Source organism: Oryzias melastigma, linkage group LG19, assembly GCF_002922805.2.
Source record: "Oryzias melastigma strain HK-1 linkage group LG19, ASM292280v2, whole genome shotgun sequence".
Lineage (NCBI taxonomy): Eukaryota > Metazoa > Chordata > Actinopteri > Beloniformes > Adrianichthyidae > Oryzias > Oryzias melastigma.
Window position 1 is genome coordinate 22,593,141 of NC_050530.1, and position 25,883 is coordinate 22,619,023.

At 38.1% G+C, this 25,883-nt stretch overlaps 1 protein-coding gene across 6 annotated transcripts in view; it reads right to left on the bottom strand.

The window, feature by feature from the left end:
• LOC112154185 (protein shisa-6) overlaps positions 1 to 25,883 on the bottom strand; it is a 122,688-nt gene that overhangs the window by 85,396 nt on the left and 11,409 nt on the right. For all 6 annotated transcript variants that reach the window (XM_024284945.2, XM_024284941.2, XM_024284940.2 and 3 more), the window contains exon 4: positions 20,314 to 20,415. In XM_024284945.2, the coding sequence (XP_024140713.1) occupies positions 20,314 to 20,415 (102 nt within the window). The remainder of the gene's footprint in view (positions 1 to 20,313; positions 20,416 to 25,883) is intronic.

Consider the following 25,883-nt stretch of genomic DNA (forward strand, 5'->3'; position numbering starts at 1 on the left):
AGGATGCTTGTCATTCACTGACCTCCACATGTTTCTTCTTTGGTGGCAATTTTTACCAAGCCAGTTTCACAACCATGCATTTTGTTACAGTTGAGGAACTGCTTTTCTATCTTTTTTTTTTTTTACCTGTTTTCCTCCTTACATGTTTCTGTGCTCAGTGGGTGAAATGTGCGTACCAAGTACGATGCTTTATGTCGTAACGGTCAGCTAAGACACGAGTCTAGGATCAAGTATCGTAGTAGTAGTTTTATGTTAATGCGGGTCAGTTTCCACTTTGCCTGCCCAAGTGTCTGCACAGGACCTTGAAGCTCAAGAGTTAATTAAAGTATGCTCAACACTAGGGCACACTGGATTATAAGGTGCACTGTCAATGAACGGTCTACAGTGTTTCCCTGCTTATTTGTATTTTATTATTCGCGGTTTCACGTTATCGATGATTTTCTTTTTAGTCACATGGCTCTCCCAGTTTGACACAAAAACTAAAGAGGCTTGCATGAATTTTTTGTGTCTGAAGGAGGTGCTACGGTGCTGAGGTGTATCTCCGGGAGCGGAGATGAAGAGTAATAGGGCAAATGAAATGAGGCAAAAAATGTCAGAGATACTGAAAGCCCATCAGTCAATTAGACTTTATTAATTGCATCAACACTCATTCTAGAACTTGTTTGTGACATGCCACATGTTAGTCGTGTTTCAAATGTTAGCCACATTATGGTGTTCACAATACCTATTACTCCCAATGTTGCTTGCAACGCAAGACCAACATCGCAATATGCTAGCCTTGTTAGCATAGTCACAATACCTATAACTCCCAACCTTGCTTGGAACACAAGACACCGACAACGCATCATGCTTGCCATGTTTGCGTATTTACAATACCTATAACTCCCAATGCTGCTCGCAACACAAGACCAACATCGCAATATGCTAGCTGTGTTAGCATATCCATCATAGCATATTCACAATACCTATAACTCCCAATGTTGCTTGCAATGCAAGTCACTGACATCGCAATATGCTGTGTTAGCATAGTCACAATAGTTATAACTCCCAACCTTGCTTGCAACACAAGACACATCGCAACATGCCAACCCTGTTAGCGTATTTACAACCCAACCAAATATTTTAACAGAGCGTCATGTACCTCTAAAAATTGCTCCAACATGTGTAAACACAACCAGAATGAAGCCATATACAAGGCGCTCCAGATAATTAGGCACACTCACTTTTGAGAAAAAGATATTTAAGTGCGCTTTAGTGTGGAAAATATGATAAGTATAATAGTGGATTTAACGCGGCGTTTATGTATTTTTGGGGTTTGCTCTGTTTAGTCTTATGTGTCCATGCATGCACAAAAGGAAATTAAAATTAGAAATATCAAAACCATTATGTCAGATGCGAGAAAATTCACACCAAGATCTGAAGTTCAACTTACATCAGGTTGTTTATGCTCTAGCACTACAGTACTTTTGACCCCCGATTTACAAAGATGTCAGTTACCTAACACCCTGCGTCTCATATCAACTGCTCAAAACTGCTCAGCATTCATCTGCACATAAACTAAACCACAAACAACAGGTTGCTTTGCAAGACAGACCTTAGCAGAAAGATTCAAATATGCATTTAGCTTTAGAAACTTTATTTTCTACCCTCCCACAGGCCTGCAGAACTCCATCTGCTTTTCACACCTCCGTCTGTGATGTTAACACTGGTGATTAAAACACCTCAAACGGCTGATTTGAGTTCACTCTTTGATTCCTCTGTGATCTCGACTTGAACTGAAACTTTTATTCCAGAAGAATCTTATAGTTCAGGTGACCTGAGTGACCCTGAACCAAGATGCTAGAGCCCTGCTGTAGACCTACAACTTTTGGAACTTTTTCTGTGAATTAGTTTCCTTTTTCTATTATGTTGCTTTTCTCAATCTCTTCTCCATCTTCAAAAGTTTGAAGGAGAAAGCTGAACTTCATTTCAGTTTGGAGATATGTACTGTTATCAGAGAGATGCTCCTCACAACTGCTGCAAACTTCAGAACCAAGCACTAAAAAGAAAAAACAAAATAATTGATGCAATCTTTTCAAAGATAGTATATAGTATGGACTGATTTATAATTAATTGAAAATGTTTTTGGTTGTTTACTTACACTTTCTTATTTAAAACATCAGTATTCCCAGATCTCCTTTGAAAGAATAAGTGGTTGTCTTTTATCATCTTATTTGTTGTTTCAACTGGTTTAACTTTTAACCCCTTCATGTTTTGTATATAGAGCTCAAAAAACAAACTTGCGTAATGACGCGTGAACATGAGAGTTTTAAAAAGTGGAAGCCGGAATCGAACATGTATGTGCGTTCACATAAACTTTTGATTGAAAGTGGTTACTTGAATGTGTATTTTCAAGCCCGGTGTGAATGTAGCATAACACACCGATGCTTATTTAGCTTCATGAAACATGGGAGGAATCTAGTATATTAGTGCTACTTATTAACGATTGTTAAGATAACCATAGCATAAAGAACATGCTAGCAAGTTAACTACATTTTCTTTATCAGTAGCTTTGTGGATGAGTGTCTGGCCTGAGACTAGAAGATCGTGAGTTCAAATCCAGGTCAAGTCATTTCAAGGACTTCAAAAACTGGGACCCAGTGCCACTCTGTTAGACACTCAGCATTAAGGGGTTGGACTGGGGGTTAAACTGCTCAAGTGCGGAGAACAAATTTCACATACTAAGGTGCATGACATCTAATGGGACTGTATATTAATTCAAATCAAAGGATCTGTTGAATTCTTTGTGTCGCTTTGGAACAATTTCGCCAAGCCCGGCATTAAGAAGACTGAGTGGCACATCTTCTTCTGCATTGTTGTCAGTAGCAAATACTGATACACACACCTACAGTGCCCTCTAGTGGTTGTTGATTTTTTTAAATCCCATGTAAATCACACCTCTGGCCACACTAAGTAAAAAAAAAAAAAGCAGACTTACTGTGTTCTCCAAAAAATACAGTAATAGAGTTTACTTTTCAATAATCTATTCAAGGGGTCTGCAAACTTTAACAGTAACAAGTAAGCCTGTTTTTTACTGATCAAGTCTTAAGGTGCATTCACACCGAACACGATTCGCACGGCGAAGGCGGTCAGTTTCATTGTTAAGTCAATGGTACATGCGAGCTCTGAGGTGAACTGAAGCCCAGCGGCACGATTTGAGCGACATGCGCAGCGGGAAAGTCTGCCAGCACCTCAATTTCAGAGACAAGGCGTGAATCGGGAGGCGCACCCAAAATGTATATACTTGAAGTTTGACAGGTTGCCACGTCACATCTGCCAATCAGGAACTCAGCTTTGGGCACGTGACGTTTTCAGTGACCTGATTAGCTGGTAGAATACTAATCTAATAGGAACGTTTTGCTCCATGACAGCGTGGCAGTTCTCTGGCTGCAGCCAGCCTCCCTGGAGCAGAGCTCGCTCAATACGCTGGGAAACAGACAGCCTGCTCGGGTTGCCTGAACTGCAATATTTGACGTATTTTCCTCGAGACAATAATAAAAAAAGATACTCTGTTTCCCTCCCTCTTGGGTCAATGCAGGACAGCCTTCAAACTCAGTCACAGAGACACTGCGGAAGCGGCTGTCACCCAGACACACCCCCAGAGTGAGATCAAAGCCCAGTAAGGAGAAAATCTTTGAAGGATTTCATTTCTTTGTAGTTTTTTGTTGCAGTCCTCACAATAAATAAATCTAATTTGCCTCCAATTCATTCTAAGTGAGATATCCACAGACAGAGATGGTAGCTCCTCCCACATGAGGCAGCGGCGTGAGGAACACAGCGAGCAGAGAATTAACTACGCTGCGAAAGAGGGGCGGGGCTCACAAATTTGTCGCGCGAATCATGTTTGGTGTGAATGCACCTTTAAAAGGAGCCAGAAAATCTTATTCTACACTTTAATTACATTGTTTTTTTAAATTATAAATTTATAATAAATATAAATTATATTTATTTTTTTACATTAATGCAAACAGAAATTTAAAAGGAAACTACCACTTTCTCAAAATGTGAAATTGTTTTTGACTTCTGACAGAATCTCATGATTTATTTTTTAAAATAAAAGACACTCTGTACCAAACAGGATCATCCCAGTGTAACTCCGGACAGCTAGTAACCATTGTTGTGCAGCATAAGATAATACGTTCTTTAAATCATAAAGATCAGACTTTTTAACAAAGTTTTGTTTAATATTTGAAAACTGAAGGCCTCTGAAGGTCAGCAAGGATGTAAAAATCCTGACATACCAGTTGTTTATTTTATAAATGTAACTAATCTAAATAAGATAAATACGAATTTAGTAACCCTTACAATATATGTATATATATATATATATATATATATATATATATATATATATATATATATATATATATATACATATATAGATAATATATATAATCCATATATATATATAAAACACACACACACACATAAATATATCCGTTCTTTATCCTTAGAGCCAGTATGGAGGAGTAAAAGAGCCTCATGTGGCAGACTCCTGACCTATTCCGTCATTTTAAGCCCAACCTACTAACAATCAGCTGACCAAGCTCCTTTGGTTTCCAACTCGACTCCAAAGGAATCATTAAAGAGAAATGTCACTTGCACTTACCAGCCAATAACCTGTCATCCCCAAACTGGGCAGCAGCAGAAAGTGCTGCTCTTTTGGGTATTAGCACAGATATTCACCTCTGTCCTCATTCTGGACCTTCCTGCATATTCAGTGGAACATGCTCCAGAGACGGGGCGTGGGAACCAAACGCCTGCTCAGAAATCTGTTCTGATCTCCCTCTCCTTGCTAATGAGTGCCTTGGCCCGGGCCCTACTCTCTCCTGGACCTTATTAACACTTAGATATTGGACATTCAGAGGAGTGCTTAGCCAGCAGGTCAGCTGTGCCACCTCCCCTGAACCTGACCTTCAGTTTGTAGCTGAAATGCTTTGCTCCCATTAGGAGGCCGCTGTCAATCAAAACCTTCTGCTAATGGCAACAGTGTGGAAGGATTTAAGCTGCAGAGAAGTGATTTGGGGCTGAAGATTGTTCCCTAAAGTGGGAGCTGCATTGCCTCAGGAGTTCTGCTGCCTTTAATGTGAACCTCTTCTGTACCGTTTTACCACTGTGATCTACAAAAAAAAACTTTTTAAAATCAGATTTTTTTACATACCTCATTTAATTTCAGTGTCACTGTGATGGATGGGCCACCACTCTACCACAGGCCCCTTTAGAGACAGAACTTCTGTAAATTATGTATCGCCAATCAGCCTCATTCGTTTAGACTGCGGCAGGAATGAAAAGTCTGAAGAACAAGCATGCAGGTGTGGATAAAAGATGCAAATTGTATGGAAGACTCCAACAGGGATTTGAACAGCTTTTAAACTGGAAGGAAACAAAATCTCCTGAGCTCCAAAGTCCAGTTTGACCTACACCAGAGCAGCCTAAAACGCTCAAGATAAACAACATATGGATAAAAATGTGTTTTATTATCACAATTGAATCTTCATGTTCAGACACTTCACCAAAAGTGTTAAGAAACGCCCAAATGTTTCCAGAAAAAAAGTGTTAAATACACATCTTCCAAGTTTACACAACCATTAATTATTATTTTATTACTTTGAAATATGTGTTTTTATTCCAGATTTACCAGATGTTGGTGTTATGCAAAGCTCTGCCTGCTGTTCTTCAGAGCAAACAGCTCAGCACAAACCCCCAAACAAACTATTGTTATGGAAAAATGCAGTCATCTTCAACAGAGATTATCATAAATTAACCTATAATCTCATGATAATTAGGAATATTCACATGCATCTGTGTTTCATAGTGCTAAACCTGCTTAACAAACATGTTTTTATCACTATCTGCACAAAACTATTCATTCGAAAGACTTAAAGGGGCCATTCCATGCTTTTCTTCAGTCTATCAGAGTAAACCATATCCATATATATGATCATATCTTTGGAACACTAAAAAACAAATTATTTGTGAAATAAGAGTTATTTTTGTGAACTCTTTTCAAACCCGGAAGTAAAACGCCTCGATCTCTGAGCAGAATGGTGATGGTAAATGGGTTTTGTGGTAAAATTTGGTCAAAAAATGCAGACAACACCAGATGATTATTCAGAATTTATGATGAGAACGTTGTTCTGATTAGCACTGGCTGTGAATGTTTCTTTTCTCTTTGACGCATCATTAATCTTCATATCAAAAATCATTTTCAGATGCACATTTCTGCCTTTGCTTAATAATCCATGTTCAAACCAGTTCTCCCAATTTGTTGCTTCGGTTATCCACCAGGAAATAGTCTGCTCCCTTTCTCCACTAAAAATAGTCTGCTCCCTTTTTCCACTAAAAATAGTCTGCTCCCTTTGTCCACCAGGAAATAGACTTCTCCCTTTCTCCACCAGAAAATAGTCGGTTCCTTTTCTCCTGCTGTTTTCCTAGTATCACCCGTCTGCCTGGGCCATTCTCAGATACGTTCAGGATTCAACCCAACATGTCGTTCAGATTCCTCACCAGAATTTTCTTCACGAAGTTTAAATGCTAAATCAAATGAAGGTTTCTTTAACATCGCTTAACTGGCTCACAACACAGACAGCCGGCGTCTGCACGACTGCACGAGCCGGGGGTGGAGGGCTCACGCTAGCTTTACGGAGAAAGTCATTATGGGGGCGGAGCAGTCGCTTCCTGGAGGGGGTACTATTTTATAATCTAAAAGGCTTTAATTATCAAAACATTGACTCTTCTTGTACCTTCTCAAATCACAAATGTTTTCAGTCACAATATTTACATATTTCTTCAGTTTCATTAAAATATATATTTTTCTAAATTTTATTTTTTTTTAAATCAAATCTTTTGCTTCCTCCTAAATTACAATCAACTGAGAAAATCTTACCCACAAAGTTGTGTTCAACTATATTTATAAGGGAATAGGCCGGCTCTAAAAGTGTGTTAACACACTTAAAAATGTGGTTGCAAAAATACAAAATCTTTTCATTACTCAACACTTTTATAAAGTGATCAACAAATGAAAGCAAGATTTATGTTCATCTTCAAGTTTCTTAATGTGTAAACTGTTTATATATATATATATATATTTTCCTGTAATGTTAATCTGTGTGTGTTGCAAAGTCTACCAGTAAAGATCAGGTGGCTTGACGTAGCAGCTTCTACCTCACACTTACAAGCTATTTCCAACAGCATTTTCTTTTTGTCTACTCCTGATTCTCAACAATTTGACCCAAAAAATACTCAGAAATTAAATGATGAGCCTAACTCTACAAGAACATGTTAAAAAATACAATTTGTATTCTTTAAGTGTTTACACACATCAGAGAACCAACTTCACAACTGATTGTCAATTTCTCCTCTGATTTAATCTGTTCAACCCCAACAGATGTTCACCCCAGTTTCTTTTGCTTTTCAACTAAATGAACTCAAATCTACTGCAGATGAGCTGATACAATTCCATTGGTAACCAGCAATGAATCCAGAACTAACTGGAAGAAAATACGTGTGAGGAGACTGTGAGATCTCCATCTGCCACACCATGAACCTGTCCTCATTAGTTTTTGTACATAAAGTACTTTATTATCAATTTATTTTTAGCATGTCTGAGAGCCTTTGCTGTAGCTCACATGAAATACTGCTAGCAGCAAACTAGTGACGCATTTCAACCAAAGCAGCAACTCCAAAAGAACACGCCGTTACTCACAACCTGCTACTTGTTGCTGTTTTTAGTCTAAAAAACCAAAGTGAGTCAAAGCTTCACAATTGTAATTATTTCACTGATAGAATAAAATAAACATTACTTGTTGCAACAAAGTGATTTTTTTTTCAAATAAACTACGTTAATTTTACCAAAGAGTCAATTAGATTACATATAAAAATAAATTATTGAGGTAAACAAAAGCATATTTTTTATTTCTTTAATAGGAATGGAAAACCTATTTTAGAAGGCCATAAACAACATACATAACTTTAATTACTGCTTTTTGACGCTCCAAAGAACACGTCTCAAGCAAGTGGGAAAATAATTTTACCATTTCATCTTCTAATTTTTTTAATAAACCCATATAAAAATACCAATGCAAAAAACACAATATACTGTATATGGAGCCCCTAAAGGGACGTCAAAGTAAAAAAAAAAAAATAAAAGAAGTAAAAAAATTGTTTTGTGTGTTTTCTGGTACTCTCTGGCTACTATGTGGTGCACACCAGATAGTATCTGATGCATACCAAATAGTAGCCAGATAGTATCTGATGCGTACCAGATAGTAGCCAGATAGTATCTGATGCGTACCAGATAGTAGCTGGATAGTATCTGATGCATCCCAGATAGTAGCTGGATAGTATCTGATGCGTACCAGATAGTAGCTGGATAGTATCTGATGCGTACCAGATAGTAGCTGGATAGTATCTGATGCATACCAGATAGTAGCCAGATAGTATCTGATGCATACCAGATAGTAGCTGGATAGTATCTGATGCGTACCAGATAGTAGCCAGATAGTATCTGATGCATACCAGATAGTAGCCAGATAGTATCTGATGCGTACCAGGTAGTAGCCAGATAGTATCTGATGCGTACCAGATAGTAGCCAGATAGTATGTGGTGCGTACCAGATAGTAGTCAGATGGTATTTGATGCATACCAAATAGTAGCTGGATAGTATCTGATGCGTACCAGATAGTAGCCAGATAGTATCTGATGCGTACCAGATAGTAGCCAGAAATTATCTGGTGCACACCAGATAGTTTTGAAGCCCCTAAAGGGACATAGAAGTAATACAAAATTGAAGTAAATAACTGCTTATTTTATTTATTTGTTTATTTATTTATTTTAAATACATTCTGGTTACTATCTGGTACTATCCACATTTTTAGGCATGTACTGTTTATCTGTTAATAAATCATTTATAAATTAATATTCCTGCTGTAACTCTAGTTGAATTCATGTAGTTATAAAACATTTAGTACTTGTTAATTTAATTTAATTCGTTTTTGTGAACTTATCTAAAATGAGGACTATTTATGTCTTATAAAGTCTTTACACTTGAGATGTAAATTAGACTTTGTTACCTGCTAAAAAAGAGCAAAACAGGGAAACACAACACACAAATATTTATTACACAACAAGCTACACTTGAGAAAAGATAACAAGAAACATTTTTCCAGTAAAATGTCTTAACATACCATTAAGAAACACATTATAGTAATCCTTTTTAATCAGGAATAAAGCGTTAATAACAAAACACATAAGCTATTTGCAAATGCTTAATAAAGTAGGAGTGAGGTTTTTTTAAAGGATTAATTAAGTGTTAATTCATGCTTAACTAATGCTTCATAGTGTGTTGGTATTATAAAAGGTTACTGAGATGTGTATTACTTAGTTTATACTTGGAATAGGTACAAAAAAGTGAAAAATTGTTGCGGTACAGTCTTGGGATATATCATGATACGTATCGTATCGTGAGACAGGATATGTATCGTATTACCGGACTCTTGCCAAAACACACCCCTAGTTTACAGCCCTTCAGAATCCTGACTTAACTTTAACGATTTCACAAAAATGGTGAGCAATGTTTGAGTTATCCAGCTGATATAAATGCTATTTTTAGCTTAATTTTTTCATACATGTCCTCCAACATCAGAAAAACGCCACAAGAACATGTTAAAAACTCCATTTTCATTGGAGTGGGTTTTAAAGTTCTGTTGTTGGAAACAAAACGAAGCCGCAGGTTTGCACCACCCATGTGCTTATAATTTATTTCCTTAATTAACTGTGTCGCAGAACAACTTGCTAATGCCCTAAAACTACATTGCAAATAAACAATTTATGATAACATCCCAGAATAATTCTGCTGCTCCATCACCAATCCCACTCTTCCAGACACATCTTATTCATAGAAAACAATAATTGACTTCCTCCGTTGGGCAGCATTAAAAGCTGGGTTTAGAAAGGTAATGAAGGATAACAGAAAGCAAGTCAAGGAGGACGGCTTTGTCTGGACTAATCACTTCCCCGGATGCTGTGGCTTGGCTTTTTCATATCAACAAGACTGACATATGGAAAAATAATTAAACTGGATGCACTGAACCAAAAACAGCTGGTAAGCTGCATTTTTTTTAAATAAACAACCCTATTTGCAGGCGGGCTGTCAATCTCCTGTCTGACGCAGAATATTCTAGTCAATCAAAGTGCAGAGGGTGTAATCTGGTCACATCAGAGCTGAGGTTTGTGAGTCTGAGCGCCTTCTCACTGAGCTTCTCAGTCTCTCCACGTTCCAGCACAGAGGAAATATGTTTGGCACGGTGACAGTGATGCACGATGCCAAGTTTGACTCGGTGACAGTGAACGAGCGGGAAAGTTTGCTGCAGCTACTCTGTGACAAAAACAATTAATGTTTGCCGGTTTCTGCTTCACAGTACATTATGGTATGGAACACTCAGGTACAAAACATGTGAAAACGGGAGCAAGAAGCCTCTACTTTCTTAAAAAGGAAAAAAAAATCGTAGGTATTCATGAGATATAACAAATAAATCCTAAATATAGAACATTTTTACCTGAAATAAGCCAAACACAATCTACCACACATATAACATAAAACTATTTTATAAGTACACAAATCTGTCAATTTACAGGATTGATTTTATACATTTTGAGTGAGAATTTCCAATATTTAGAATATATTTAACCCATAATATCCTGTACTGTCACAGAGTCGCTGGAGCATCATGATTATTTAAGAGTAGAGCTGCCATGAATAGTCGACTAATCGACGACTAATCGACTATTAAAATAGTCAACGACTAATATAATAGTCAATTAGTCATTACTACATATTGAGTGTATTAAATTTGAACAAAGGTGTGAGCGTTCATATCCTAAAAATGCTTTATATATATATATATTTGAGTCAGTGAGACCAAAAACTTTATCTTTTCTAAAAAATAGTTCCTTGTTTCGGATGCAGACCTCATTTGATTAAACCTTTTAATACCAGAAACTGATGAAAGGACATCAATAAAAGTTTAATAAACTATAATTTTAATTGTTTTTATTTTTAGTTAGTTTAAAGCTAATGATAGGTAAAATGTGTGCTTTACATCCTCCTTATGCAAGACCCAATTATTCGACTAATCGGTAAAAATAATCAGTGATTAGTCAACTATTAAAATAATTGATTGTGGGAGCTCTATTTAAGGGAAAGGATGTTATGATTCTTTGTGAATCTGTAAAAAAACTATTCACACTCGTCAAAATATTAATTGTTGCAAAAAATTAAAAAAATGGTCTGTTAGGCCTACATTTAGAAATGCAGAGTGGATGACATTTCTTCATGCAGGCTCGCTGTGAGTGTGAGCGCCTGTGAGTGTGTCAGCGCCTGTGAGTGTGCGCACCCATGAGTGTGTACACGTGTGAGGGAGTACGAGCGCCTATGTGTGTGCGTGTGTCGCGGAGGGGCTACGTGTTCTTCATCAGCACTCTCCTCCTGGGAAATTCTTGCAGCTCCTTCAGATTTAAAAGTTGCACATAAGTCGCGATGTTGCGATAACAACTATCCATCCATCCATTTTCCTGACCGCTCTGTCCCTTTTTGGGGTCGCGGGGGTGCCGGAGCCTAACCCGGCTACTGAAGGCCGAAGGCGGGGTACACCCTGGACAGGTCGCCAGTCTGTCACAGGGCCTCAATCACACACACATTCACTCTCACATTCACACTTAGGGGCAATTTAGAGTCACCAATGAACCTATGAAGCATGTTTTTGGACGGTGGGAGGAAGCCGGAGTCCCCGGTGAAAACCCACGCATGCACTGGGAGAACATGCAAACTCCACACAGAAAGGTCCCAAATCCCACAGCCAGGATTGGAACCGGGGCCTTCTTGCTGTGAGGCATGAGCGCTAACCACTGCGCCACTGTGCAGCCCGCGTTAACAACTATTAACGCAAATTCAAACAAAACCTGAAATTTGTTCCTCTCCTTGCAACATTACATTCTCATCACAACTTTGCTGAAACTTTGACCAATCTACCGTGACAACAGTCTTGGTTGACGACGCAGCTTCATCACTGTTTCCCTTCTGACTTCTTCTCGGGAGCCATGTTCTTTCTTATTAACTCTCTTCAGCTCTCTGTCTTTTTTCTCTGCTGGCTGCGCATGAACGGTCATTTGGACTGAGTGCGAGTGCGAACGCAGTGGCTGGGGGGGTTGTTCCACTGAGCAGTGTGTCACATGGAGCATAACATGAACCGAGTATGAAAGGATTTGTGATCATTTCAATATTATATATAATTATTTATTTGTATTGAATCATTTGTGCTAGTTGGAAAACAGTTTGATTTAAGGGGCAAAAAGAAAACACACTTGACCTTAAAATACCTTTAATTCAATGTGTTGAGAAAATTTGGACTTTAAAACTGTGAATCGAATCTTGGCTTAACTGAATCGTTACATCCCTATTTAAGAGTGAAGAGTGAAGGCTAAGCCAACAAACATCTATGTGACTGACGAATCCTCTCTGATGCCCTCATAGGATTCTTCCTTTTCCTCTTTCAGCTGTTCCCCTTGAGAGTCGCCACATTGAATCTGTCTATACGCCTCCTCATTAACACCAACCACCCCCATGACCTCCTGCACTACATCCATGAACCTCCTCTTTCTTCTAGTCCTCCAGCATCTTCGCTGTTCCTCCTCTCAACGCACCCAAACCCTCTCCATCCACATCCCTTCATAAACATCTACCATCATCTAGCGACAGTAAAGGGCGCTAATTAGCTCCGAATTAATTCTGCATAGATAAGTTTATGAATTTCCACCAAAAACTATCAAATATCCTGTATATCATTTTTTTAATTACTACTGACATTAAACTACGTACTATAACATTTGCTGCATTAGGATGATCCTGTGTCTTTTATTTTGAAAGGGAGTCATGTCAAAAGTATTACCTGAATTCCTATTTAGAAAAAATGCTATTATTCATGTAATGTTTATGTTTTATTCTTGCACAAAAATAACAATTTGTTAGTTTTTATCATAATAGTAAGAAATATAAAGAAGTGTCTTATTTTTGTAAGACTTTGTAGCTCCCGATGAGTTGTGGTTGGTTAGAAGTCAACCTGATTGGCTCTTTAAATGTTGCAGGTTGCAGACCCCTGCATTAGACAGACAGTTACTGAAAATCCTGCAATATTATTATGACCTGTGGAAACAGACCAAGCCGTATTTGTTTTTTTAATGGTTTTTATTTTGAAATTGAAGTTTCTTCTGTCTCTTCACAAACTCCTTTCTGCAAGAAGAATTTTTCCAAATGAGTTGTTTTTTCTAATCTTGCTAGCTTGGGGGTTTTTATTTAGTGATCAACTTTAAGAGAGTAGTAGATGGATTTTTGACTTGATTGAGAGACTTGATGCAGGAATGGGTAAGAGAATCCAGCAGATTTTCAAAATAAAATTTCCTTCCAAATCAGATTATAAATAAAATGAAGAAAATGTGGATTGTGTTTGTTTTACTCTGTAGTTTGGTACCGATTGTCCAACAGTCTATGACCTATACACATCTAGACAAAAAAAGAATCCTTATTTTCATTTATTTTCCAAGGTTTATTTTCCCTGTAGGGGGACAATTACTAAATATTTACAACAAAATCTTATTCATGGGATATTTTATAATTTCTTACATTTTCCTAGCTGTATATTAGTATTACTCTGATGACACTTGAGTTGGGGCGTGCTGGTTTGAAGTGAGGATGTGTTGCAGAGCTGCACCCCCACCACCAGCAAACAACAGGAAGGGTTTACTCCAGATCTGTCTCATCTCCTCTCTGAGATTCTGTTTCCAGAAAACTTCTCTGCAGTTTCAAGCATTTCTGACGCTTCAAACTGAGTTCTGCCGTTTTTTTTTAATTCAAGGCCGTGTTAGAGTGCAGTCCCATCTGACAGCAGCAAACACACAGCAGATCAGGGAGCGTCCTCATTAGTTTGGCTCAGCCTGACAGGATCCTCCACCTCACTGCCTCCTAATTTTGGACAACGAGATGAGAGAATACAGAGGAGCAAAGCGATTTGTGGGGACGTACATGGACTTGGACAGATGGTCGAGGGGACGGGACCAAGGTAAGCAGCTGTTCCTGCTAGAAAAAGTTCAGATCTGGCAAAACACTGTCACTCTAGGAAGGATTTTAACTCTTTAATGAGTTAAAGAAGTCACCTTGTGAACTTTTGTGTCATTCCGTTTTTCGCAAAGCAGCGAAATTCTCCAATGAGAAAATCTTTGATTTTTCTTAAAACAGAAATATTAATCTGCAGGCTGGGTGATTGCTGGATGGAATCAGATTAGAATAATCTCTTTCATGTCTGTAAGGATTTTAATCGACACTTCTATCATTCCAAAGTGAGTGCTGGGTCTATTTTTCACTAAAAAAATCTAATATTTTATCAATGTTTGTTAAATTCCACAAAGGAAACCCCAAAAATCTCTTGATGTGAAGTCTTCATGATTTTAAGCTTGTAGTGAGGCTATGAAATGCTTTTTTTCTAGTGTAACAATAATGCATTAGACCGTACCTTTACAAACTACACTTCCTAATCTTCAAACCTTTCCAAACATAAATGAATGCAGCACAACCTCTGATGAGGACACATTTATTGCAGAACTCAAGCTAGGAATGTCATCATTACCATTTCACAGCTCTTCTTTTTCAAAGGGAATTGTGGGAAAAGGGTTTGAATCCTCAGATAGAGCGTGGCTGAGCCAGCTCCGAGCATCAGGGACCATTAAAGTCGTGCTGGTGAAACTAGTTAACCTTCGAGCGGCGGGACTCTGGAGGAGGTTTTGTTTAACCCGGGTAATGTGGTGCGTGTCATGAGCTGAATGCATCAGGTGCTCAATGAAACCACTGTTTTCTGTACAATAAAAGACACAGTTTGGGTGGCTGTCTTCTAAAGCCTAAAAAAACATGTAAAACATCTTATAAAAATATATTATTTAATGTGTGAATGTGCTGATAGCTTTCATTTGAATACATTTCTCCTACATGTGAGCTGAATACTGAAAACCCAGTTTATGATTTAATGTGGGAAACATTTTCCATAACTGATGAAATCATTACACAGATATTACAGCTCTCTTACATTTAAAAATAAATAAATACATCTATTTTGGTCATTTTTCATCCATCAAAGACAAAAAAAATAAGGCCAAAAGTCCTAATGTTATCGTATTTTTCGTCCCATAGAGGTCTCCAAATTCTAAGACAAAACATCAAATAATGGTCTATTTTTGCCAAAGAAAAAAAACTGTGTAATTTCCTTGGACATAGTTTCTGTAGAGTGGCAGTAGTTCATTAGAAATTGTGGGTGGGACTGTTGGCGAAGAGTAACAGTGCCCCAACTTCCAGTCAACTATCTGTTTGATGCTCTCCTGCTATCTTAAATCCTCCTCCAGACATTCAGTTTAGATCTAGATTCCAGTTCAGACGAGGAAAACAAAGACATAAGTGGATCTGTTTGACTACAAATGGATGCGTCAAAAAGGGGCGGAGTCTCAAAGATCTTTTTCCAACAGCATTTTTCCACCTGCTCCTGATTCTAGTGCTGGGCGATATATCGATATTATTGATTAATTCAAATGTGTTATTTTAGATGATTCGTTTTTTTTTTTTTTTAAATCAAGATTTTATTCAGCCCGTCCATATCCTCCAAAGTGCAGACATGAAAGCTGAAACTAGCAGAGGAGATTCTTCAGTGAGGCAGAGAGAGAAAGTTTGTTCGCATAAAAAGAAAGAAAGAAAAAACATGCTGCAACAACCCACCACCCACCACCTCCCTTTGCTAATCGTCTCCGTGCTAATTGTCTCTGTGTAGCCTTTAGCTCAGCAGTGGGACATGCTGCGATTTTCAACAGCATCCAGTCAAGCTGCTGGCCAACAACAACAGCAGAATGTTTAATAAAAGTGCTGATTTGATGCTAGCATGCTACGATACTAGCTGCTAATGCTAACTGGCTGTTCCTGCGTCTCTTATATGTAAACAAAGAGGATCGGTCTTAAGACATAAATAAAACAACATCAATTCATAGTATATTTATAAAAACTGTATTTTATAAATATAATAATATCTGACATGAATCCACTTTGAACTATTAGTATTTTCTTTGGAACATTACAGAGCCGGTGTTGAGCTAAAAACATTTTTTTCAAATAACACCAATGTAAATTTCTTAGTAAAATAATGTAATATTTTTTCAGTAAAAAATATGTTTAGATGTTTTATTTACTGGCCAACTTGACTGGTGAGTCAAAAACTAGATTTTGGTCACTGGGAGTGAGACTTCAAACCTGGAGCATCAAACCACACACAGCAAAATCAGTTTGAAGGCTGTTTCTACCAAAAGTGTTCTGCTGAATGATTCTATTATTTCTCTTTATAGGATGCTTAAGCTAGTGGTAGCTCACAGATCACCTGCTGCACTGTTCTACAAACATTTTTTAGTTGCACTTTGTCTTCAAGCCAATTTCCAAAAGAAATGTTGAAATAAAATAGTTGTTGTTAAAAATATTGTGTCATTTGTAACCTTTGTTAAGGAACGTAATAATAGTGAAGGGAAAAAATGGATATGAATCGAAAATCAAATTTGGAATGAGAGAATTGGAGATGACATTCTTTTGGCCATATTGCCCTGAAGAAAATTAATAAGATTTACTAAGAAAATCCTCATAACAATTTGCACTAACAATTCCTAATTACATTTTACTGCATTTATGAATATAAAAACTACCAACAACAATCTAGTAAAATGTACTTATGTCCACAAGTAAGATTATGATCCAACCTTAAGTAACTAAAACAAACATAAACTTCTCTAAAAACAATTACATAATATTAATGAATGCTCCAAAAGTGATTAAAACGATTTGAAAAAGGAATCTTACTAATAAACAATATACATTTTTGATTACTCATAAAAAATAGGTCAACTTTAAGTTCTTTACTAGAAAAATCTCAGTATAATCTTTGAATTATTATGTAGATATTATGAGGAATAATATTACTGAAGCAAAAAGTTTGTTTTTTCGGTGCAGCTCTACCTAATTCACAACAATTTGAATTAAAAAATTCTCAGAAATACAAATTTGAGCTTCATTTTCTTTATATATGTCCTCCATCATCATGAAAATTCCACAAGAATGTGTTAAAAACACCAGAAACTCCATTTCACTTGGAGTGGGTCTTTAACTGCAGGGCTTTTGCAGTTTAAACAGATGGACCCACAAGTCCCCGCCTCCTTTCGGAGGCCCGCTGAAGGTCGCGGCGAGCCGAGGTCAGCTCAAACGCTGTGAGCTCATGGACAGATTGCGCATCAAAAAGCCAAATTAAATTCTCAGCGTTGGAACACTCGCCTCCCCCTCAGCGCTCCTGGCTCAGCTCATTTAGGACCTGGTTGTTATGCCACCCAGATGTGAAGCACCCAGCTGCTCCCCAGATCGGCAACACCCCTGACCTCTTCCGCCCCCACCGTGGGGGGCAGCTCCATATCAAACACGCACAGATAACTTGCTGTAATTAACGACCAAACACGCTTTCTGCCTGTATAATTAAACAATGAAACAGACGCCGAAAGGATCCGAACACGTGAACCCTGTTCTGTACAAGTGACAAAAACAAGAAGCTGAAAAGATAACATCTGTTTCCACATTCATGGGGAAGAGTGTTCTGCACTGACAGACCTGTGAATATGAATCTATGTTTTCCTGCTCTGCAGCTCTCAGCCAGAGCAAACCGGGCTCTTCAAAAAATAATGAAGGCTGGTATGATTTCAGCCCTGCCAGACTGTTTACTTGCTGTTAACCTTAATGTGACTCATCTCTTTCCCGTGAGTTGGTATCAGCCCACCGGTTCATCTGTCAGGACTTTCAAACAGCCATCCGCATATTCCGTTTGAAGCCGGAGCCAGATAAGTCGTGGATAGAGTAGCTTTTCCGGCAATTTGTAAATCCTAACACCACACAGATATGGGCAGGTTGTTGTACCAGGATGCCGCTGTATGTGGGAGAAATGTATTTACATTCTTGCTTTTGCACATTTAAAAGAGAGCCTCCAGCAGGCGGTGAGAGCGCGGAGGAGGCTTGATTAAAATGCCCGTTTCCCTCCACTGCCCAGGAGTGATTGTACAACAGCAAAAAGCCGGAGATAATACTGAGCAGCAACAATATCCAAAGCAAATTTCAGACCACTTTGCCTGTGATTTTAGTGGTCGGCCCGCAGTAACGTCGAGTAGAAAAAAAGTAAAATGTTGGACAGAGTAGTTTTTGTTTCCCTTTGCAGATTTCGGAGGCCTGGGCTTTCACAGATCTCAATCTGTCATGTTTTATTTGCTTTTTCAGGGAAGGAATCAAAGGCTGCAAACATTCATTTAACTGCGCAGATGCTTTTTGCTGAACCATACCCAAAGCAGACGAGTGGGAGTGCTGCATTTTTCTTTTTTTATAACAAAGAGAGGAAATCTATTAAAAAAGAATTAAGATTGTGCAATTACAAAATTCATAAAAGCCATTTTTTTTCCTCTTTCATAATTATCTTTTTGTAGAAAAGGAAGCAATGTGGAGAATATTACTTTTTTGTTCTGGAAATACTTTGAGAAACGCTGCACCTCTGGGGATGAAAGCAAGCGGAGCAAAGAGGAAAACAGCTAATTTCATGTCAAAATAAGTTTAGTGTTTGCTCATTAAAAGGCAGAGTGGGAGGAAACCTCACAGCCCCTGCAGTTTCCGCACTCGGAAACCAGGCCGTGAAATCTGCTGAAGAGCATCCACTCAGTTCTGCCGCGCAGCAAATAAATCTGACCTGGCTTCTATTAAAGCAGGTGATTAGGATGACGAGCGGGAAATCAGCAGGTTCTGATGAGTGAAGAAGAACCCAAACTCATTAAAGAACGCAGCAGCGGAGCCTAATTAGATTTCAATTATGAACATTTCTGCTAAAGCACTCGTTTACAATAAAACGGTGCAGTCGTTAGATTTAATATTCAAGAAGACTCAGGTAAAAGAGGCTGCCTCACGACTCTCATGTGTGGAAAACATTAGGGTTGACACGATTAGTCGGTTATTCGACCAATAAAATGGCCAACAACTAATTTAATAGTGGATTAGTCGTTACTTTATATTATATAAAGTCACGGTGTCGTAGAGTTGAACAAAATTGTGAGCGTTCAGCACCAAAAAATGCACTTTTTCATTTTTTAGTCAGTGAGAACCAAATTTTATCCTTGGTTAAAAATAGTTCCTTGTTTCAGATGCTAACCTCATTTGATTTAATCTTGTGTTAATTGGAGCTAATAAAATCAATTAATCGATTTAAACCTAATAGATCAATAAGTGATTCATAAAAATATAAATCGATTTGGCACATAAAAATGGAGTCTGCTAGCTTGATGCTAACGTTTAATGGAATTTCCCATAGGACGGCTAATGCTAACGCTCAAAAACATACATTGTTGACTAAATGAACATCTTTATAAACTCACAGGAAATAATTTTCCAAACTCTTTTAAGGAAATATGTTTAAATGAACCATTTGTGGTCTAAAACATGGTTAGATGTAATACCATAATGTGATCGCCACCTAGTGGCCAAACTGAAACGCCCTCCAGGAGAAGCAGAACAATGTTTACAATGTTAAGAATCAAATAAAATTTGAATCGAATCTATTCATTTCTGGAAATTATAATTGATACCCAGCCCTACAAGAAACTAATGAAGGACAGAAGCTGCACAATTCATTTATTCTTTATTTTAGTTATTTAAAAGCTAATGATGGTTAAGACATGTGCTTTACATTCACTTTGCACATGAACCGATTAGTCGACTTTAAAAAAAAAAAATAAAATCTGTGTTTAGTCGACTGTTAAAGTAATCATTTCTGGCAACACTACAGCACATCCACTCACACAGGCTTGGATTTGTATGGGATCAAATTGACCAAAAATGAATCTTGCTAAGTTGTTTATCAATCACAGGAAAACACACCTCGCCCACACTGGTGATCTGTGCGAGCTTGGCATGGCGTTGCACATCAGTTCAGAGGAGATAAGTCTGTGTTTGTGCTTAATTGCAAAACGCGGAGGCTCCTGTGAACTGCTGAGGGAAGGAAAGACGATCTGAAAACATGTCATCAAGTGTGTCGTTGTTTGTTGCCGTGTTGCAGGTGCAACACAACGTGGGATTAACAGGTGAAGAGTTTCAGCCGTGGCGTCAGAGGAAGAAAGAAGCAATAATTTACCTTTCTGATGACCTCGACCCAGAGTCACAAAGCCAGAGGAGATGAAGTTGTGAAGGTCGCCGCCTCCGCTGCTCCGGACGCTCTCTTTTCCATAGTGGAGACCTGGTCAGGCACAACACACAGTCAGACCTTTAATGGTCAAGCATACTGAGCATTTAGAAATGCTTCAGAGGAGGAAAAGCTCTAAAATAAAGTACGAGTGTTTGGGGGGAAAACTAAGAAACTGACAGTTTCCTCAAATAATTCTTAAAAGCTCTAGTCTAAAACTGTAAAGTCTAAAATGTAACACTGATGAGATCAGACCCTAAAGTCATGCTAGAAATGCTAATTTCAAGATAAAAGTAGTATTATGGCAGGGTGTGGGTTTTTGGGTTGTCTGGGTTCATGGGAGGTCTAGAGATGAGGGAATGCATCTTAAGGGGAGCGCAAGTGTGTCTTCCAGTTCCCTTAAGGCTTAAGGCTAACGTCATGAAAATGAAACGTACCAATTTCATGCGTGTGGTAAGTATTTGTAAGGTGAGTGTGTACGAGTGTGTCGCCCAGCATCCTAAGGCCCGGTCCCACAGGGTTTGACGGCCATATCACAGGTAAAAAATTTGGGAAATCTGCCACAGGCACTTAGACGCGCCTACTTTATGCATGTTTGTGGAATAGCAGTGATGCAGACACTGGAGTCCAGTCCACTGCTAACAGCACACTCCGGTCTTCCATCACTCATTAACTAGAACCTAAGGTACTTGAAGCTCCACCTGAGGCAGAAGCACTCCACCCTCCAACTACCTTTCTCGACCAGATAAAGGTCGTTTCAAGGGTTGGGCGCATTGATACAAAATGAAAAATTCATATGACGTACATGCGTCTCACCTACTTCCCCCTCACTTACTCTTGTGTGTTGTATAAGTGTTCACTACAACCTGCTGCACGTCTATGGTAAGAAATGTGCATGAACAAATGGACTCTACAGGCTTGATGAGCACACTTCACATTTAGTAATACCGTACATGTTCACCCATTTTCGCGTGCAGACAGCCCCTATCCATCAATATGGTCAGTTGTGACGTCGAGACACCTGAGTCATGAAAAAGTTTAATGAAATCTCAAATATGTAAAACTGACAGCCAAAAATGACATATTCTACCTTCCTTTGGTAGATGCTGTTACAACATGAACTATAAATACAAGTTTAATAAATACTAAGAAAAAGTGTTTTCTGATGGGATTTTTACAATTCTTGAATAGAAAACCTTTGTTTGCAGTTCTCACTGACTTTATGATGGAATAACACTCTCCAAAAGGCTCTTTTCTTCCTTTATCTTATCCATTTATTCAGTCGAAACACAGCATGGTGGGAGGATTTTGAGGAAAAATATGATCTAGGACACTTCACTGATTCCAAAGTGTATCTTCTCAGGTCTGCTCTGCAAACAGTAACATAAAACAGTGCCGATGAACGAGTCAGAAATGTAAAATATTCAGTAAAAGAAGCTCCACTGTTCACCCACGAGTGTTTTCCAGGTCACGGTTAAATCTCCAGGGCAGCTTTGTAGAGTCGGATAAATTCCCTCCGGTTAATTTTGTTTGAATTGACGTCAGCAGAGACGGAGTCTACAAGTTTGATTAAAAGGATCTATATTAAACGAGCTCTGCTGCTGCTGCTGCTGCTGCCGGCTTCCAGCTTCAGGCTATTTAAAGAATACTTGTGCAACAGTTTTCAGCAGCCATGTCTCACCAAATTACACAACTACACTCTTTAATAATTAGGAACGGAAGTATTTTCCAGTTTCTCCTTCAAACAGCTGGAATTCAGACAATGTATCCATCTTGTCCAATTAAAAAAAAAACAAACATTAGCTTTTGCCAGATTTGTGGAAAAACTCTGTCTACTTTTACAATTTACATGCAATTGTTGTGTTTGTTCTTGGTTGAAAAAAATCGATTAATCAATTGTAATTGATTTAAGCTTAGTAGATCAATTATCGATTCACAAAAGATATAAATCGATTTAGCACTTAAAGCTAGAGTGCGCTAGCTTGATGCTAACATTCAATAGAATTTCCCATAGGACAACTAATGCTGACGTTCAGTTGACCAAAAAAATACATTGCTGACTAAATAAACATCTTTATTTACTTACAGTTATTAATTTTTCAAACTCTTTTTTTCTAAGGAAATAATTTTTAGAGTAACTATTTGTGGTCTAAAACTTTGTTTTTTCCCTCATACTGTCGTCTTCTTCTTGAATAAGGTGTACTTCTATACCACGATCGCCACCTAGTGGCCAAACTGAAACGTCCTCCAGGAGAAGCAGAACAATGTTTACAATGTTAATGATCTGAACATTTTAGTTAGAACTTCTCCTTTAGAGAATCCATGTAACACTGGATGATATTAACAATCTCATTATTTCACTGATACATTTACAGGATGTGAACTGGATCAGATTAATATAAATATATTCAAATTAAATAGTAGATTTTTAATGTATTTCTAAACAAATGTGTATAGATGTGTCAACTTAAAATTGAACTGAATTGAAGAATCGAAAGAATTGGAAAAAAACTGAATTGTATCGATTCATGCTCTTGTAAATCGAATATAATGGAAATTATAACCGATACAAAGCCCTAGTTTGTTCATCCAGTTATGATTTTTTTTACAAAAAACGGAAATTACAGTTTCAAACTTGAGTTCACCATAATTCTCTGCAACTGATACTAAAATAACCTGTTGTTTTTGGTGCATTTCTTTTGAAACTTGCTCTGAATTTTGATTTGTGTACAATAAGCTGCTGAAAAGGAGTAGCAACTTCCATAATCTATAAATATGAAGATATTGTCACCAAATTAAGTTTATAAGAGGAAGCAGTGGATGCAGTTTATTTTTTTGTTTGTTTTGTGCTTCAGAGCTTCTTCGTTGAGAGCAACTGGAGAAATAAAATTTAGTAAGAAGTAGGATTTGTCACAAAGTTGATTCTCAAGCCACTGAGTGATTAAAATGGCCCATTGTCTGTTCTTTTACCAGAAACATTGCAGTGTGTCTCAATCTCTACTGTGGGAGTATTTGGTCAAGTCTTGATTCACTGCATACAATTTGACCATGTGTTTGACCTTTCACTACAACCTCATGGTGGCATCAGTTCACTAAAAAAGGAGGTCGACACCTTTCATTCAGCTGTCTGTTGATGAGTTGATCTACCTGAACGTGTTGCAGCAGGTTAATGAGACTTGACTGCAAGTATTAATATCAAAGATTCCTTTATTGTGAAAGTTTCAGAAAAATCTAAAACCTCACAGGAAGTGTTAGTCATAGGTTGAATGTGAAAGTTTCTGAAGAAAGTATTCAGTAATTATTAGCCGCTCACAGCTGTTGTACAGGTGTAGTTTCACAGCCTGCAGCTCATTTCTTATACATCCTTTTAATCAAACTTGTAGACTCCGTCTCTGCTGACGTCAATTCAAATGATATTAACCCGGGGGAGTTTATCCGACTCCACAAAGCTCCTGGGGGGTTAAACACTGCGACCTGAAAAGAGACCGATGTGCGATCAGCTGATTTACCCTCAGAACAGCCGAATGTCACAAAAACAGCCGAGAATGTTGAGGAAATTGTTGTTCCCAAACGGCAGGGCAACGAATGAGATGTGAACCAAACAAGGCAACATATTGAACTTTGGGTTTCCATCAGCCACATGCCAACGCTGTGTGAACCCAATCTCACCTCTCCGCCGCTCTACTTAAAGATCCACTGGCTCCACTTTTCTCATTCAATCACGCCGGCAATTTTGAGTGTGACACAAACACGTTATTGTTGTCTCCCTTTTCCACCTTTGTCATTGAAAGTCCCCCCCACAGCCCACTGCAGCAAGCCTTCAATCTGAAAGAGTCCCATCCGCAGCTCATTAAGGTGAGGTGGCATGAGGAGCCTGCAGCGGTAAGGCTACGCTTTATGAATTTATCATCCTCGATAAAAAGAAAACGGTGACTTTCACCTCAACGGTGTGGCACTGAAATGAACAGGTGCCTGAGCTGGAGGGCACCGAAGATTCATGAGCTAATACTTCTTTAATCAGCCAACACTAGACACCCACCTCACTGAATTACACTCAGGAGTGGAGAACTATGAATAATATGATAATTGCATTGTGAGCTGTAGATGTGAAACTAAAACGGGAGACATTTAAGCTCTAAAACAGCCAGAAATGTGGTTGTATAGCTTTATCAGATTCAGATATGCTGCCTGGTCCTGACAGTCATTCAGATTAAACTTATACTCCTAATTCTTCCGTTCGTTTCCTCTATGTCTCCAAAAAACTCAGAATAAGAGCTGAAACTCCACATTTAATTACATACGAACCTCTTTTAAAGACCAATGAAAATGCTGTTTTTAACATGTTCTCCAAGCATTTTTCTGATAATTCATAAGCAAAATTAAGCTTAAATTTGTATTTCTGAGTATTTTATTACTCAAGTTGTTGGGAATGGTTGTGATTATTAATCGACTGAAGCTTGTTCAAAACTCTGCTGCTAGAAAGAAGGAGCTCGTCAGTCCTATGTTGAAACGACTGAGTCCCCTTCAGCTTTAGGATCATTTTTAAGATTCTTTTATTAGTCTATAAAATCTTAATGGAATTAGACCGTCGTTTTTTATCAGAATTACTTTTAGTTTATGACTCTCTGGTGCAGGTCTGCTGGTGACTCCAAAAGGTCGGCAGAAAAACTTGCCACATTCTCCTGTTGAACGGCCATTCTAAAGATGTGACGACTTCTTCCACTGCTGAGGTTTTTAAGGAAAACCTAGAACACGTCTTTTTATGTTTTAAGTCATTTTTACATTTCCTTGTGTTTGTTTCTGTAGAGTGGGTGTTGGTTTTTTTATTTTAAATATGATTTTCACGACTACATTTATGATTAATTTAATTATGTAGAGCACTTTGAGGTGTCCTGCAGCAGGAAAAGTGCTCTAGAGTTCCATTTGAATTTGAATCAGGAGCATGAAAATACTGTTGGTGTGATGTGGAAGGTACACTGGCTGGGCCGTAAGCTCTCAGCTCTGCTCCATTTTGATGCCTCCACTTATAGACAAATAGATCCATGTATGTCTTTGTTTTCCTCGTCTAATTTGGTCTAACTGAGTCAAATATAAAAAGTGCATATCTCGGTGGTGAACGCTCAGAACTTTGTTCAACTTGACGACACTCTGACTCAATATAATATAAAGTATCGACTAATCCACTATTAAATTAGAAGTTAGAATGATCCTCATTTATTTAGCAATGTATGTTTAGGTAGACCGAGTGTTAGCATTAACCGTCCTATGGGTAATCCCATACTACTTTACCATCAAGCTAGCGGACTTTGGCAATTTCCGTTAGATCGATCTCTACTTTTATGGATTGATTATTGATCTAGGCTTAGATTGAGTCCGATCGATTTATCAATTTTATTAACACATACTCCGAGGTAAATTTCTAATCCTTCAGCTGCTCTGCAGAAACTAAATCCAAGAAAATGATAAAAGTTTTAATTTTGGCTAAAAGTGACAATAATAATAAAAAAGCACTGGGAACAAAT